At 42.0% G+C, this 18,456-nt stretch overlaps 1 protein-coding gene across 11 annotated transcripts in view; it reads left to right on the top strand.

Annotated features, from left to right (window-relative positions):
- adgrl3.1 (adhesion G protein-coupled receptor L3.1) overlaps window positions 1–16,582 on the top strand; it is a 223,943-nt gene extending 207,361 nt beyond the window's left edge. For 5 of the 11 annotated variants that reach the window (XM_035417534.1, XM_035417525.1, XM_035417527.1 and 2 more), the window contains 6 exons: window positions 747–915; window positions 2,679–2,804; window positions 5,285–5,381; window positions 8,771–8,899; window positions 11,339–11,356; window positions 13,053–16,582. In XM_035417534.1, coding sequence (XP_035273425.1) covers window positions 747–915; window positions 2,679–2,804; window positions 5,285–5,381; window positions 8,771–8,899; window positions 11,339–11,356; window positions 13,053–13,987 — 1,474 coding nt within the window. In that variant the 3' untranslated portion in view covers window positions 13,988–16,582. Of the gene's footprint in view, window positions 1–746; window positions 916–2,678; window positions 2,805–5,284; window positions 5,382–8,770; window positions 8,900–11,338; window positions 11,391–13,052 lie in introns of all 11 variants that reach the window. The other 6 variants (XM_035417533.1, XM_035417530.1, XM_035417531.1 and 3 more) reach the window with 5 other exon arrangements.
- The last annotated feature ends 1,874 nt before the right edge of the window (window positions 16,583–18,456 follow it).

Below are 18,456 nucleotides of genomic sequence, written 5' to 3'. Positions count from 1 at the left end.
CTCTTGCTCACAGTCTCTCTCTCTCTCTCTCTCCAATTGCTGCCAAGTCAGTTCATCAGATTAATTGGTCTCGCTGTGGTGGAGACAGGGAGGAAGGACTGACCTTTTGAGGGAAATGACAAATTGCTGTTTTTTTTTTCATAAAGTTTCCGCTCTGCAGGGGGTGCATAAAAATATCACAGCCACTGCGCTTTTGACTGGGAAAAAATAAACACAGTGTAGATTTCTATATAAAAAGAAGTACAATATCACCTTGAGTATGAAGATATGAAGAATCTATCTACAGTTATTTTCCACAAGGTTGGCATCAGTGTCTGCTTAGAGAAAAGGGAAATGTAATAACCAGATTAGAATGTCTAGACAGGGTGGCGGTGGGTAGCATTGTCGCCTCATAGCAAGAAGGTCCTTGGTTCGAATCCCGGCCTGGGTCTTTCTGTGTGAAGTCATGCATGTTCTCCTCATGTCCATGTCCTTCGGGTACTCCGGTTTCCTCCTACGGTCCAAAGACATGCAGGCACTGTAGGCTAATTGGAGACTCTAAATTGCCCATAGGTGTGAGTGAATGGTGTGTGTGTGCCCTGTCCAGGGTGTATTCCTACCTCTTGCCCAGTGCATGCTGGGATGTGCTCCTGCACTCCCCGCGACCCTGCCCAGGGTAAGCGGGTACAGATAACGGATGGATGGATGGAACAGTCTGGACTCTGTAGGGATGTTTGGCTCACGCCCTGCTTTTTTTTGTCTCTCAGATCGTGGGTGATTGGTGCCATTGCACTGCTGTGTCTCCTGGGCCTGACCTGGGCCTTTGGGCTCATGTACATCAACGAGAGCACGGTCATCATGGCTTACCTCTTCACCATATTCAATTCACTACAAGGGATGTTCATTTTCATATTCCACTGCATCCTGCAGAAGAAGGTGAGTCGCTACGTTGGATTATCTTATGAATAAAAGGCATCTGTGCGCTTTATGGAACATTGAACGGTTTTTTGCTGTAGTGCCTTCATGTAGTGTTTAAAGTATTCCGGAGGTAAACCTCGAGGTCTGTGTGAGTGTGTGTCTGTGCATGTATGTGTCTGTGTGTCTGTGTGTGGCTGGGGTGCGGTAGGGTGTGGGGTCTTGTTTTTAGACCTAACATGCATTTCAGTTGTAGACATGTTCACACATGTCTCCTATGGGACAGGGATGAACCTAAAAGCTAAAAAGGAAAACAGGTTATTGGGTTCTTCCAGGCCGCATGCTGTGTCTTTGGTCTTCAGGGGATTGGGCAAGGGGGGAGGGGGGGGGCACATTGGAACCAACACTGAGACCTGCCTCTTACTCCATTAAGGAAAATATACCACTGACATTATTCCATAAGACAAAGCTTTGCTGTGTCAGCAGGAACAGGTCGCAATAATTTTCAACTAAATGAGCATGATTAGCAGAAGCAAGCTATTCCTTGTGTCTTATACTGGATTCCACACGGTATATGATCGTGGGGTTCAGCTGGAATAGTCTAAAAGATGCAGAGCACAGGAATGGCATACATATTAATGAAGGAACGTGGAAGATATGTTTGTTAGCCGTATATCTCTGGTATCATTAACGTCTTGCTGATTAAAACAGAGGGGGGCCGTAGACCGAGTCTCCCCTCTGATACTGTACAGAATATACAACATCATCGATCAAACTGTAAATGTGCAGTGTGTAGTAAAAAAATCTATTCTCTGAGACCATAATGTTGTAAGTACATAATGCTGGCATATAACTAAAGCGCAGTTCACTATCTACAGTGGCCTTGTAAAAATAAATAATAATAATAATAAAAAAATAAAAAAATAAAAACAAGTATGCTAATAATAAAATAGTCCCTGGCAACAAATGATTTATGGCATTTGGGGTTATGTTGAGATTTTATTCCCATAGTGTAAACCGCCCATTATTTCCACAAGTACACACATAGGACTTGACCCTCTGAAGAGTAGATTATTTTTTATTTTATTCTAAGTCAGTGTTCTAGAACTCCATTTGCTTTCAAATACCAGCAGTGATTTTTTCATCAGCATTGGAATGTCCAGTTAACAACATTCTAATCACATCCAGCATTTTTGATCTCACACCTTAAAGGGTTAACGCCTATGCTGTATTTCTGAGAAAGTTTGAGTCTGAGTTGAGGTGGTTACTTGGACTCTCTGAGTCGCTGTGATTAGCTATCCATAAATCCAACAGGAAAAGGATCTAAAACTGCATTCTGAAAAGGGATCCATTGCATGACATTACTGGCTTTAACCAGAGCGACTTGCACAACTTTTTTACGTAGTATCCACTTAGACCTGGATATAAATGGAAACAATGCCTTTCTGAAGGGTGCAAAGGTCGTGCCCAACCTCATTTTTATTTTGCTCTTTACAAGGCTGCCCTTGTCTTAGTACCCTCAATGTCCGAATATCTGGTTGCTCATCTAATGCAAAAAGCAATTCCATCTTTTGTGGATAGTCAGTTCCTTATTTAACCCTCAAGCGACCAACATATTCCACGTAGACAAATGAGCGAATGAGTTCAGATACGATGCCGCAACAAGATTACAAGATTAACGTTAGCCAAAATGATTTCAGAAACATGTTTTTATTAGATATTTAAAGCCGGAGACAAAGTAGAGGGGAGGCGTACTCTTTAAGTCCTTGTTTATATCTCTGTAGGTGCGTAAGGAATATGGGAAGTGCCTGCGCACGCACTGCTGCAGTGGAAAGAGCGTGGAGACCTCCATCACGTCAGGCAAAAGCACTGCCTCCCGTACACCTGGACGCTACTCCACAGGCTCACAGGTAGGGGGCGCTCTTTCTGAAACCCGCTGTCGTTCTCTCTTTCTCTCTGCCGTTGCTTACGGTGTCGTTCCTCCCGTCCACTGCCAGTTTCTGAACCGTTACCGGCCTTTTTCTCTTTCGCAAATTGATTAGTCTGAGAAGGACCGATGGGAAATTTGTTAATCAACCGTGTAACGTGTCAAAATTTACACCTTATCTTCTTAAGCACCATAATTCAGGTGTCCTTCTTTTGCTCTTTGGCTGGACATTTGTAGGTATCTAGCTTAAATGGAAGGGGATGATTTTGAAAAAGTGGTCGTCAGAATTGCCTGAAACTGAATGTCTGCTAACGTGTTTTACTTTTTTTTTAAACCAATTGTTATCCCCCTGATTTCTGAAATTCTGAAAATGTCCGACTCTATTCAGTGGCCCGACTCATTGCTCTGGGAGAGCTAGCGTGTCCTCCAAAACTGTTCTGCCCGCTGCGGCTTTCCTCCGCAGTCCACCTAATCTTGCCCAACATGTCGAAGGGAACCTCTCTTCACTGGAAGCCTCCTTCCATGATTGACACCATGGTCAGGCTTTTATCTCCCTCCCACAGAAAGAAAGCGCTGGAACATTCTGGAATCGATTCAGTAGCAGGACCATGCCAGTGCACCAAAGCACATTCGCTTCAGCTGTAACTGATACATGGGGCGTGGAAGCCTGAAAATATATTTAAAACAGCACCTCACGCCTACTGTACTTCATGGGTGAAATATATCTGCAATATATCTGTTGCCAGGTAACAGCATATATCATCCTTATTTATATATGCTTGGGGTGATGTTAAGTGCTGGCTGTAGAAAGTTGGTAATTGATGGTCAAATCACTGGGTTTTTTAAATAAACCTGCAATCACTGAAGTACGTTGTAAAGGACTTATTCTCAGCTGCCATTTTCTGTTTTTTTGCACATACAATATATGCTGAATTAAGTCTCTTTGTGACATGCTACTCAAACCATGTGTGATGGCTCACGCTCAAAAGAACGTCATCTTGACACGTTTAAATAAGTCGGACAACGGCGACACATTTTATTTATGTAAATCATTTCGCGGCGATCTTGCGGAGGATGCCGTCGAGCGGAGGTGGGCTTTCAGGAGGGCTGTAGCCACTGACTGCGTGGGCGGTTTGATCCGTTCACATTCAGGGAATGACATGTTTTTCCGTTCCTGTCACTGTTACATCAAAAAAAAGAAGAAAAAAAAAAAGACTCAGAAATGTCAAAGCTGAGAAGGGCAGAGGAGTGAGGAACAGCCTCCGACACGTTGTCAGAAGAACTTCGCCCGTCAGCGCGTGGCGCTGGTCCGTAACCGGGTCCGGACCGCTGCGGGTCTTCCTCGTGACTCTTCCTCCGGCCGTGGGGCCAGTTTGAGGACTGAGGAGGCCTGATCTGGACCGGACACCTTTGAGACCTGCTCCATTGAGTCATACCTGTGCACTCACAGAGTAAAACTGTGCAAGTCAACACTTTCGTTATGCCTTCAGAGTACTTTAAAAATGTTATTTATTTCCATTTGGGACCAGTGATATTGGTGCATATTGCATCATACCCTCAAAATCATAAATAAACTCATATCTCTATTTATATAAATGGTTTCTCAACTCAAATTGTTATTGTTCAAAGCAGGGAAGTTGTAAAAAAAAAAAAAAAACACTTGAGACTGCCTAATCACACAAACTGGGTGGTATTGTAGGTTGATTATTGTTGCATATATTTCTACTGACAGTTATTTTGAATTCCTTGAGGCACTACAGCAGTTTGGCCTTTGTGAAACGATAATGGCTAACTAAACGAATAAATAAATAACGTAACAAGTATATAACAAGTCATTAACATTTCCCACAGTGGTCTGATGAGCAGAAGTTTTGATGGCCCATCAGGAGATCATGGGATGGTGGCGGGTTGGTTAATAGACTGTCCGTCGCTGGCGGTATGTCGCGGTCTCTGATTCCCGCCGTCCACGGCCGCGAGCCGCTAGCTTACGCTTAGTTCCGCCGCCTGTCGTGGCCACTGTCACCCAGTCAGTGGTTCTGTCCCGCGAGGCTCATCTCTTGTCCTCTCCTTCATCCTCACCCTCACCCTCTCCTCTCTCCCCTCTCCTCTCCTCATCCTCACCCTCTCCCCCTCTCCTCTCTCCCTCTCTCCTCTCTCCCCTCCTCTCCCCTCTCCTCACCCTCTCCTCTCCCCTCTCCTCTCTCCTCACCCTCTCCTCTCCCCTCTCCCTCTCTCCCCTCCTCTCCCCTCTCCTCTCCTCTCCTCTTCCCCACTCTCCTCTCTCTCCTCCCCTCTCCTCATCCTCACCCTCACCCTCTCTCCCTCTCCTCCTCTCCCCTCCCCTCTCCCCTCTCCCCCCTCCCGCTCTCCTCACCCTCACCCTCTCTCCCTCTCCTCCTCTCCCCTCCCCTCTCCCCCTCTCCTCCTCTCCTCCTCTCCCTCTCTCCCCTCTCCTCTGTGCAGAGCCGGATCCGCCGGATGTGGAACGACACGGTGAGGAAGCAGTCCGAGTCGTCCTTCATCACGGGCGACATAAACAGCTCGGCGTCGCTGAACAGAGGTAACGGTGGAGCCGGCCGCTCGCTGCGTCTCTGCGGCGCGCCGGGGCAGCGGGGCGCTGACGAGTTTGCTTTCGCCCGTCGACACGTTAACGAGGGTTTTTAAAAAAAAGTGCTTGGCAGCGATAGTCCCGGAGCCTCGCCGCTCGTTACCTCATCGCTGGTTCGCGCTTCCCCGACAGCTGCCTCGTACTCGCTATTTATTACCTTTATTTATTCGTTTATTGCGTTTATTTATTCGTTTATTGCGTTTATTTACGCCCGAGTGCCGGTGATGCGTTTTTAAGACGCGATCCCAAAGGCATGAGTTGAGCGACAGAGCCTGCGTGGGTTTGGGGTGCAGGTAGAGCCCACGTGGGTTTGGGGTGCAGGTAGAGCCCGCGTGGGTTTGGGGCGCAGGTAGAGGGCTCGTCTCCGGCACCGGCACTTACGAATTTCTGCAAAAATACTAGATGGCTGCCGGTGTCTTAGACAGGCTAAAAGACGCAGCCGAACCCCCGAGGAAATGGCATCAGCCAGATTTATTAGATTTGTTTGAAAGGGGTGCTTCCGTTACCAGAATTTCAAAGAAATGGTCTGCAGACCACAGAAAACAGGTTTACGTCCATTAGCTCCAGTATCATCCTAAAGGCACTTTGTCCCCGGCTGCTGAATCGCAATGACTCATTTGAGTAAACCTTTGTTAAATATATACTCAGACTAAACGGTGCAGTTATTTTAACATGCAGTAACAGCACAAATGCTATGCACTTGAGCTGCTCATCTTTATAAATATATATCATCTGTTGAGGGAAGGTGTTGGGTTTTATGATAGGTTGTACTAACACATACTGTAATGCAAAATTAAATGCAAAGGTTTGTCTGTGTTATTTCCAGACAGAGATTTTTTTTCCCCCAGACATTTGCTGTTATTAGCTCTGGGAAATGTCTGTTTTTGCAGTAATATCTTTTCCAGAAGAAGGCTTAACTTGACAAGAGAGACCAAACACATCATCCAGCGCTTAATGAATGGATACTAATAGGAATCTTACAACACCTTTACCACCCTACCAATGACTCAGGCACCTTTTTTGTCAAATGCAGATCACGGACATCATTTCTGCAGAAAGAAAAACAGAGAAAACAATCACTCCAGATAGCGCTTTGGCACACGTAAACATGAGAATAACGCTCAGTTATTTGGACTCATTTTTGTTGGCCCGTTTTTGATAATATTTCCAAAAGGAACTTTCCGGAAATTCCATGCTAGGAGCCGACTGCAGGCTGCTGTAGGCAGACGGAAGGTGTCCCTGAATACCTCAGTCTCGCTGTCAGTCCGATCGCACCACAGACAAACTCACGGACACTAATAAGCTGTTTGGCTGACAGACGGAAGCTTCTGAGAAATTAGGCAACAGGAACTCAATGATTATGCTCTTAAGCAAGGCAGTCCTAAGATTGCTCTCTCACTGTTTGCAGGGGGGTGGGGGTGGAGGGGGGATGTATATAACAGCCATCAGTCTGTGTGCACACATACAGCTGCACCTCAACTTGCTGAGAATTGCAAGGGGAGATTCAAAACTGTGGGTCCATAACTGACCTGCAAGCCAAAAGAAAAAAAAAAAAGAAAAAACATCTTTATAAAAAAGTAAAATAAAATCCAGTACTTTTAAGAGCCTGACAATGCTTCCCCTAATGAATACTAACGAGAGAAAGAGTGGACAGTCTTGAAGGCCAAAGTCAGAGTACGGAAGGGAATATGCTGTCTTGGCCAGTCATTAGGAAGTCTAAAATAGGCAATAGAGGAACATTTGAAAAAAATCAAAAGGCAAAAAAAACCCACTTAAGAAAATCAGCCTACCATCAGACTTTCCACCATCACAGAACTAGTAAAACTATTTTTTAATTATCCCGAACTAGAACTGTGTAACCACACAAGCTATTAGAGCAGGAGATGTGCAGGCTTTCTGCCTGTTCCGTTTTTGGAACTAGAGAGATGAGGATGAGATACCCCCGTATAAATCATCCTGGTTTAACATGCTGTCCGCCAATCAGATGCAAGAAAATCATTTAGCTTACACAGTAAAATGCAGAGTGTTAATTCAACTCTTAACAGTGTTAATTCAACTCTTAACAGAATACATTTGATCCCACTCTGGAATGTGCTTGAAAAGTTGAATTAACACTACATTTTACTGTTAAGCACCACATCAGGCATTGACGTTTTGGGCTGGTTTGACTGCAGTAAAACTATTCATTCAGAACATTTTCCAAAGCTTATTCAGCACTTTGGTCCATATGAAATAAATTAATGTGCTTCATTCTTTTCTCATAAATTTAAACTCTCACTCAAATAGAGCATTAGAAAAAGTGAGACTGATAGGTGTGCATTTCCGAAGCACTGGAAAGATGTCAGTTGATCAAGTGATGTCCAAAAATTGGCCTGAAATCGCTTGATTTACAACAGAGCTACGCGCTGCTTTAAAGCTATGAAATTAATACCTTTCTTTATCATGCCAAGGCACATCCTTGAATACACATTCATCAAAAAGAGCTCGAGATTTAGAGTCTGCGGAATGTGTCTCGCACCTTCTCAAACTAATGTGAAATTGGAAGTTCAGTTAATAATCCCGGTTCACCCTCGGGTTGAGCATGAAAAGGTAAGAAAATTATTCATGCAACCCCTCATAAAGTGTGCCTTTTAGAATTATCCATTGGCAGAGGTCCATATATTGTGCAGTAAGTGGGGGGGGGGGACGGGGTATTTGAATTGTGCTGATGCATTGACGAAAAGGTAAGTTGTCTTCCGAACAGCCTGCTACATGGAATTTAAAATTGGACAAACCTTTTCTCATTAAAAAAAAAAAAAAGAAAGCAGAAAAAAAAATTATACGATTGAATCAGACTTCAGAACACACTCTCCGTGTCAGAAAAATCCGACATGGCATTTGAAAGAGAATTGGAGATTGCTAGCTTTGGGGGGGAGGGGGGGGGGAGGGGGAGGGGGGGGGTTGTGAACGCCAAAGTTTTAATTCCCGTCCGTGTGTCTTGACTGTATTGCAACGTCACGTTGTACGTACGTGTACACTGTTGCATCGAGCTGGCTTCCATTATCCCTGTGAATGTGAGGGCACAGACGCGAGCATCGTGATTGTGTTTCCATTGAATGAACACAAAAAAAAAAACTTAAAAACTAAAAGACAGAAAAGCAAGAAATCACTGAAATCGCTCTCTGACCTCGTCCATATATTACAGCTATTACAGTCTTTTATCCTTCAAGTCTTTTCAGTATGCTCCCGCCACACCTGAAAAGGGAGATTGATTTCTGGCATTTTCGTTTTTAGTGATGCATTCGCCTGATTGACATGTGTGTGTTTTTATCTTTTCTCTGTCTCTATCTGGCTTGCTGCAGGAGCCATGGCTAACCATCTTATAACTAACGCTCTCCTGCGTCCCCATGGCACTAACAATCCCTATAACACATTGCTTGGGGAATCGGCCGTGTTTAACAACCCCACTGTGAGCATGTACAACACGCAAGGTGTGCTAGCCTTTTATTTCCCCCCCACCCCACCCCACCCCACCCCACCCCAACCTCAAACCCAACCCCAGCCCCAGCCCCAGCCCCCCCCCAAACTCCCCATCCCAATCCCTTTGACAACCGTGTTTGATCTGGCCTTTCACAGGCATTGGTGCCCGAACAGCTGTTTCTCAAAAGGATGTGGTCTGGAAACAGGATTATCATGGCTGCCCAGCTAAGGCACTGTCCTCAAAGCCAAGTTGTTTGTTCAGATCTCACCTTGTGTTCAAGGGCCCGTTTCCCAGTGTTGGAAAACTGTTATTGAATACATTACTTCCTGCTGATTATGCATGACGTGGTTTTGAATAGTAGTCGCTAATAACAAATGGATGATGAACTGGCAAATCATTAGCTTGACCCTGTGATCCTATTGTTACTAATGGACTTTTCATCTGAATTTGGAGTTTGTTTTTCGTTTTAGTTAAGGCTAACCCTTTGCATCAGTAGTTCATTATGATTAGTCATCATTTATCCTCTGTTCCTCAGAAAGTGTTATACAACCCAACCTATGAAGTCATTCATAATTAACCAGTGGCTCAGTGTATAATACTGTTTCCTAACACTGCAATAGGCCCTTGATATCTGACAGTTATCAAGCATTAGTCGAAATCCGTGCTGAAACAGTGTTCACATGGCACATCGCTGCAAAATTCCACAATCGGTCAATTGAATCAATGATCTGACAGAGTCTTCTGGGAGCCAGATATATCCACAGTTTCCTTCGACTGCTTAGCTGTCATTCTGGACTGTACAGCTTGTGTGCTTGTGTGGTTTTTTTGTCTGTGTTTTTTTTGTCTCTGTCCGTTGGTGTACGTTCATTGTAGTCATTGTTTCTGGGGTTTGTCAGCACACACGTATGGTTAGTCCTCTCGGTAATGCTGTTGTCCAAGAGTCTGTTTCTCTATGACATGCTAGTTTGACATGTTTTTTTGTAATGTCTGGTTTATTTACAAATTTATACATTTCATAAGTGACTGTTCTTGGCCTCATCGATCAGTATTATATGGTCGTCTCATACAGTCATTTAAATCTCTAGTTTTAGGGGGAAAAAGATATTTTATAGCAAGATGGCAGCAGTGAAAACAATATACGTTTATATATACATACAGATAAATATATACACAGACTCAATTTCCAAACAAGCCTGCGGTACAAAGGAAAAACTCAAGTGGATTATTTCCCATTCCCTTGGATTTAAAGAACAGCCCTGCCAGAAAGATATAAATATCAATAGAAATGATTTCCATAGCAATATCAGAAACATTGGCCTGGATTCAGTCAAGCATTTATCCTTAGCTTTGTCTTGCGTAGATACATAGAGAGAATTTGCTTTCAGTTATGAGTCAGAGTTAAGGACAAAGGGAGATTTAATCCAGGCCATTGTCTAGTGCTACAGTCACTGGTTAGGATTCAATCAACATTTGCCAATACATTTGACAAACTATTAAAAGCACAAATTATTATTTTATGTTAACATACGCAAACACTAAAACTAACTCACTAAACTGAGTTTGTAAAGAAAAAGTGTAATGCTTGCATTCATTTGTAATTCAAAGTTAAGGTCTAATCTTGATTGTGTAATGAAAACTTATTTCTCGAATACATGTGCAATGCTAAACTGAGAGAAACTTGATTTCTTCCATTTGCTGTTTTTATGGCTGAAAATTGGTTCAAGACTATGTTTGCTGTGCACAGATTGTTTTATTTTAGATGCTGAATAGTTTGAGGTTAGTTTCTTGTAATGGTTTTGCGCCATAAAGCCAAATTAGTTGCAAGTTTGGGGAAATGAGACATTTTAATGAAAGTACGTAACCATCAAATGTGCAGACTAGTTGGGAACTAACCTTTTTTCTCTCATACGTTACCTTACTTTAGGCCTTCAAACAGTCTGAAATTGCCTTTTTACTAAATATGTTTGTTCGGGCGAAACTCCATTATGGCGATTTGCCTTTTAACACTTTCTACAAGTAATTGAAAAATTGAAAAATGAGTTGCACTTCTCAAATAATTTTTGTTTTAAAATATGGTTCCAGAAAAAAAAAAAAAAACGTTTAATTTTTTTACTCAAAGGCATAATGATGTGTCCTCATAAACCAAATAGTTGGACAACTTCATAAGTTCAAGTCACGGAAAATGAAATGTGCATAAGATCCTTGAGGAAACTTCCCTTTTTTTGCCCCATTCATTCAGACTATTGGACAACATTCACTGTGAGGACAACTTGCAGGGGGAAAAAGACCAGGCCTCAGAGTATAGAAGCTAGAACAAAAAACAAAAAAAAAACTGCTAAATTATATTTATCTCCAACATGTTTGCAGTAACTTGTGTTTCTCCAATGTGTCTTTTCTAAGCTTATTCCTCTTCTTTTTTCTTCTCTTCTTCCTCCATGCTGTCGTTCAGCACCCTACAGAGAGACAAGTATGGGAGTAAAGCTAAACATTGCATATCAAATGTAATTGACCTCAGCTCGCTTTCTTCTCACTCTATGCCGAAAAAGGGGATGAAATAACCCGACAGCCATTCTTTTTCTCATCCTCCATTCCAGTTAAAAATGCATCTAAATTCCAAATTTGAGTATTAAATTTGTCCAAATGATGCATAGTTGTTATCTATTTTTTTTTTTTTAAAGAAATTGAAAAAACTGCTTTCATTATTTGACATTAAACATTGAGTTTAATAGTGTGCGTTGCTTTCTATATTATAGCACAGTAAGTCCATTCCTGAAATGCATCAACCAATCGGTAGTTTACATCTTACCATCGGCATTACATCTCGATTGCTATATTGTATATTTTAGAACTTTTAAGCCACAAAAAAAAAAAAAAAAACTTGAAGTTTCATTGAATAACACGAAGCTTGATTGAGGTTTATTATTTTTTTATTAGTTTTTTTAATGGATTGTTTTGATATAAATGGCACATGGTTTAAAATCGTTCTTCGGTGCCTTGGAAAAAATAAAGAATATTCTATGTAGTTTTGTCAATATTTTTTGTGAGAAACGCTGCATTTATGATTGCGCCTTGCCCCTTAAGACTGGGAAAATACATTATTTGAATAATTGATTTGAAACAGTCGTATTTTCCAATTGGGATTCCACTTTCTCTGCATGGGAGAGAACAGAAAGTATGACTGAATGTTTCATGCGTTTGTTTATTTATTTTTAATTGGGTTTAGTTTTCTGCCATCTGAACAATGGCCCATATTTATCACAGCAGGTGTAAAGCGTGTAGCAAAATCACAAAAATAAAAAAACAGTGCGATTTTGCTTTTCTTTTGCACACTAAATTGAGTAGAGTTCTGGATAATATTGAAGCTTTGTTAAATAAGGGCCTACATGGCTGAGGTCTTGAATTAAGTTGTTTCTTGCACATCTATGCAATAGCATGACCACATATTCTTTTTGTGTGTTTGTTAGGTTTGTGTGTGTGTGTGTGTGTGTGTGTCAAGCTTTATCAACTGCATTCATTTCATGTTGTCTTTCGTTGTCCATTTTCTTTCAGTCTTTTAATATACGTAAATATTGTCGTTGCTGATGTTTTCAACCCTGTAAACTTTAAACCATTCTCTGATTATCCAATTGACATGAAAAATGTATTTAATTTAGTAGTCATTTTCAAAAGCATTTCAAAATGATAAAAATCAAGAATGGTTTGATTATGCTGTGTTTATTTTCAATGGGCATTCTATTTCATTATATGTCAGTACTGTGAATAGTTATAATGCGCACGTAGTAAAAATTGATATAATCTGGTAATGAGGTAATGGTACTCTGTAAACTTAATGAATGTGCTTGAAGTTTTACCCAGATAATATTGTACCCAAAAATGTTTTGGTAAATGCCAAATGAAAGCTAATGATTATGGCACTGGGCACTTTTCATTGTGAAAGTTAATTTAAGTGATTTAGTGCTGTTGCCCTGTCCAAGTTGTGTTAGTCAGTGCATTAATAATAAAAAATGAACTGATAATTAAGGTAATTCATCATCAATACATTCAAGCCGTTCGTATTTCGTAAGTATGGTATTCATGAGTAGAGTAGTTAGCTAATATTTTTATGATGACTGACGTGTAATCTAATGTAGTCTCACTTTCTCACCGGTTTTATTTTTTCCCAGAGGGAATTCTGAACAATGCCAGGGACTCAAGTGTCATGGATACTCTACCACTGAATGGTAACCACGGCAACAGCTACAGCATGGCCAGCGGGGAGTACCTGAGCGACTGCGTCCAGATCATCGACCGCGGCTACAACCCCAAGGAGACCACGCTGGAGAAGAAGATCCTGAAGGAGCTCACCTCCAACTACATCCCGTCCTACCTGAACAACCACGAGCAGCGGTCCAGCGAGCAGAACCGGAACCTGATGAACAAGCTGGTCAACAACGTCAACGTCGGCAGCGGCGGCGGCGGCATCGGCGGTGGTGGCGGCGGAATTGGTGGCGGCGGTGGCGGCGGCGTTGGAATTGGCGGCAGCGGCGTTGGCATTGGTGGCAGCGGCGGCGGCGCCAAGGGCGACGAGCCGGTCGTCCTCGACAACCCCACCGCCACCTTCACCCGCGAGGAGGCCCTGGGGCTGGAGCTGATCCGGGAGGAGTCCAACGCCCCCCTGCTCCCGCCGCGGGGCCTGGCCGCGGAGAACCACCACCCGCCCCACCACTTCTCCCGCCGGAGGATCCCGCAGGAGAACAGCGAGAGCTTCTTCCCGCTGCTCACCGGCGAGCAGACGGAGGAGGCGCGGTCGCAGTCGCAGTCGCCCCAGCGGGACTCCCTCTACACCAGCATGCCCGTGCTGGCCGGCTCGCCCGACACCGAATCCGGCAGCGCCAAGGACGAGGGCGAGCTCCCCGCCGGCAAGAGCGGCGAGGCGGACGACGTGTACTACAAGAGCATGCCGAACTTGGGCTCCCGGAACCACATCCACGAGCTGCACACCTACTACCAAATGGGCAGGGGCAGCAGCGACGGGTTTATAGTTCCTCCCAACAAGGAAGAGGATTCGTCTCCCGAGGAGCCTTCTCCTGAACCGTCCCACCTGGTCACTAGCCTATAGAGGCTCGGCCGTTTCCCGCGGTTTCTAGCCCTGGTCAACCGTTTGCAGTGGTGGACTTTTGAATTTTTAATTTTTTTAATTTTTCTTTTTTTTTTTTTTTGGTTTCTCCTCTGTATTTTCAAAATGTTTAATGCCATTGATACTCGGATTCGAAACCGAGACAGGAAATGCGACTCGTCTGACTTCTGGGTTCGAGACTTTGTGGTGGGTTTGTGCCGGGGTGGAGAGCAGTTGCTCGAACAAACTTGATGTTCCTACTTAACCCTATTGACCTTACTTGCCGTGTTTCTCCCATCCGGTTGCCACAAAACAAACAAAGTGGTCTCAAGCCTTTTCCAGAACCTTGCAAGGATGCAGCTGATATCCTCAGTTCATTGTTTTATTTGACACCCCCAGGGGAAAAGAGGGGGTGGGGGGGGGCAGCATTCAAAGAAGGAACTGCTCTTTGTAGCTCATCTGTTAAATGCTTTTTTTTTGTGGACATCCCAAAGGAATTACAAACTTGTCTGCCAATAGTCGAGTGTGTAGAAATGAACAAAAACAAAAATGAACATAACGACAACAAAAAAAAAAAAAATCAGAAACAATCAAAAACTATTTTTATTATACTTCTGTACCCATACTTGCTTTTTAAACTTTCTTCCTATCTGGTGTACTGTGGCACATTTTGCTGTGTCACTCCTGCGCGTTCAGCGACATTGTTTTGGGAAAATGGAAAAAGAGAAAAAAACGTGGAAGGAACTATCGTATATGCTGGACGGAGCATATTTTGTTTTTGCTGTAATAATTCAAACTATTAAAGGACGAAAACTAATTACAGAGAATTATAATGAATTTCTATGTAAATGTACAGATACTAGCATTGCACATAATAGTATGCTTTTTTCCGTTTCTACAAAGCCTTCGTCTCTGTAAATGTACTAATTAACAGTTTTCTTTTTGTTGTGCTGGTCTTACCGGTTTATTCTACCAGTAGGGGCCATGTTTCTGTTTGTTTGTTTGTTTTTTTTATTTTATTTTTCCCTCCTCATATTTCCTGTGAACAACCAAGAATTGAACAGACACTGTTTGACACCTGTGAACACTTGGCTCTGGGCTGGCCTTTTCGCCCTCTTGTGGTAAAATGAGGTACTGCCATTGATAGCCGAGGGAGCCAATCGCTCACTGAGTGAGCGAATCAGTCAGATAGTGAGGGATGCTAAATTGTTTCTAGGGCTGCTTCATTCAGTCGAAGCAAGAAAGCGAATCAACGAATAACACTTTAAAAGACCATTACCACCAACATTTCAAACTTAGTTTCACCATGGAAACAATAGCAGACCAATAGTTTATGCCATTTGTGATGTTCGAAAGAGCACCATGGCACCAGGTAGAACTTTTGACTGAAACCGAGGCTTTCTGAAGGAAATTTTAACGTTTGGCCAAAAACAGACCCGCACCACCCAGTAATAGACTGTAAAAACAATTTTAGTAAGCAGAACTAGTAATAGCAACAATACAATAAATGTGCATCAGCTGTAATCCAAGCCAAACACTTACTGTGGAATCCTCTCTGTTAACAAATAGAGATCTTCTTGCATAGTCGTAGAGTTAATACTTGTGGGAATGAGAACATACACCATGTTGATACGCATTTGGCACTTGTAAAAAAAAAAAAAAAAAACCGGAAGGGTTTTCCTCCTTAAATATTACATTTTAAACGTAGTAAACTGGAGACGGTTGATTTAGTTTTTTCTCCCCTGGTGTAAAAATTATTTATTTATTTGTTTAAAAAAAGGTCAAAAGAAAATGTGGGGGAATTTCAATTATTGGTGATCAAGAAAACATTAGCAGCACAGATTAGATTTTTGTTTTTAATAATTATTTATTCATTTTGTATGGTTTCCAAGTTGAATGACCTCATAACTAATATTTGTTGTAAAAGTGAAACTTGTTTGCCAACAAATAAATTACTGATTAAGATTTACAACAAAATAATCACTAAGATTTTTAAAATTATTTTTATTTTTTTGAGTGTCACAAATGAACATTGGATGAATCAAGTCAAGAGGATTCAGCATATGAATGAAGGTGGATTTGCTAATCTGAGACGTCTTGTCCCAACTTGGTTTTTCTCATGGGAAAACTGTCTCTGTTTGTGTGAGTCAGAAATTAAAGCAACCAAAACAAAACACAGCCCTGCAATGATAAGAACAAAAAGGATTTTTTTCATAGTTTATCTAACGTCCCTGTTCCGTATCTCATGTTTTTGGGATTGTCTCTTTATCTTCTGAATAACCAACTGACAAGATGGAAATACTTCACATATCTTCCGTCCCTTCATTTTGTAAAAGTTACCTTTTCTCGTTGGCCTGGATTCAGTCAACATTTGTCCTTGTAGAAAAGAAAATCGAGATTCCAAGTCAGAAGTTGGCGATAACTAATTAGTTGGGCTGAAAACAGTTTAAAAAAACAGGAGATGACCTACAGTACGTCTCCCAGCTCCAGAGGCTGTCAGTCCTGAGCTTTGACAGTTAAATTCGAGAGATTTTTACCAGTCTTACCTTTTTTATGAACATTTTCGGTGACCTTGGTGTTCAATGATAAAGTCAAAAAAATGACTATTTTTATTTAAAAAAATAAAAATTGTGTTTGTATTGAAATAACTTAACACTTAACACTTTGACTTGCAATTCAACTAAAATGTTGAATTGCAAGTCAAAATTAAGGGTGAATGTTTATTGAGTCCAGTCCTTGTCATATGCACTCTTTCTAGCATGTCATCACATTTACCCTGGGCTACAAGATGCAACCATTATGCTGAAGTACAATGAATGCAAAATAACATTGCTAATCCAACATTGTCCATGGAGTGAAGCTGGCTTTATGTTTGACGAGGAGAACGGTTTTTGTCCATGCTGTGTAATACAGTGGTCTGCATTTCACTGCACTTTATTTCAATCATGGTTTTGTTCAGATTAAAAAAAAAAAATTTATATAGTGAATAAATATAATCAAGGGAGGCCATTTGAATAGCATGCTGTACACAGTTTCCAGATGAAACCACTTTCGTAAAAAAAAAATATATAAAAATAAAGAAAAAAGAAGAAAAAAAGAAAAGAAACCAAACAATGCAATGTGTGGCACTAAGGTGAATTCCATTGAACTCATACATTTTTTGTCGTTATGACATGAAAACCGAGGTGCGTGTTGGCGGGGGATGGGGGTGGGGGGGAGGGGGGTTGAGGGGGTCAAGGACGCACACTCTGCCTTTCACTTGATTTTAAAGACAAAGAAGACTAGGTGGTAAAATGAGGTGGTTTGTTGTAATTTTTAAATATGATTTGTTAAAACTATTACAAATAATACATATGTAAATGTTTGTTTTGGTATATTTGTATCAGACAAATAAAAGTATAAAGGTGCCCTTTAACCTTGATTTCTGGGTGGAAAAATATGTCCGATGTAATGCACAGCATAACTGAACCACATTAGGTGCATTTTTTTTAGCTTGCTATGCTTTTTTTGTTTATTATTACTTACATGTATCTAATTCCACTGCTGCATATTTAATGAAGCAATCTGGGTTGTTTGCCTTTCCTAAACGTAGAGTATCAATGCTCTACGTGTGAAACAAACTTGGAACCTTCCAGTAAAAATATTAATTTCTGGCTCGTAATTTACCACGCACAGGGGCTCAGCGATATCATCAAGCACGTGACCATCCGGCCTCCCCAACCGAATTTCAGTTAACCTCCAAGGCTCCCTGTCGGCGCTCTTGAGCTGAGCAATCACTCGGTGAACACCAACGGCTCGTAATTAATCGCACAATGTGCGGCTAACGATGAGGTCTTCGCCAGCGCTAACAAATGATAAGAGGACACCGTTACGGACGGAACGCGCGAGCGTACAAAACAACACCGCGGCCGTCGACGGAGTAAAAACGATACACCGGTTACAGTGCCTGCTGACAGTTTCAATTGATTTCGCACATCTCGCTACATATCTTCTGACAAGCGGACAGAAATTGTAATAGAGCAGCACTTAAAAGAGGCGAAAGACAAAAGACAGCAGTTTTAAGGTGGGCGTTGGTTTCAGCGAAACGGCTCGCGGTAATCCCAAGGGGAGAGAAAGCAGGAAGAGACGCTATGATCTAACAGAGGGATTAGTCTGTGGGAATACTGCAGACAGGCATTTAACAGAAGTGCTGATCCAAAGTGACTGACACTACTTTTTCTTTTTTTTAAGACAGCATCCATTTATGCAGCTAGATAGTACACTGAAACAATTTGGATTGAGCAACACTGCATTTGAAGCCCAGTTCCCCTGTCCATTATACTACACTTTACTACACTCACGCTAAAATCTCGTCAGGAAAAATAAAGCATTCGGGACGTCTAAGATTGAACGTTCACACAAGAAGGTTGTTCTCTACTGAAAAAGATTGTCTCCTGAGCCTTGCAACACCAGATGAGGAAGTTGGCATTCTG

This window comes from Anguilla anguilla, chromosome 5 (assembly GCF_013347855.1).
Source record: "Anguilla anguilla isolate fAngAng1 chromosome 5, fAngAng1.pri, whole genome shotgun sequence".
NCBI classification, from domain to species: Eukaryota; Metazoa; Chordata; class Actinopteri; order Anguilliformes; family Anguillidae; genus Anguilla; species Anguilla anguilla.
Note: the sequence above shows the minus strand (reverse complement) of the source record. Positions and strands in the feature narration are given on the sequence as shown.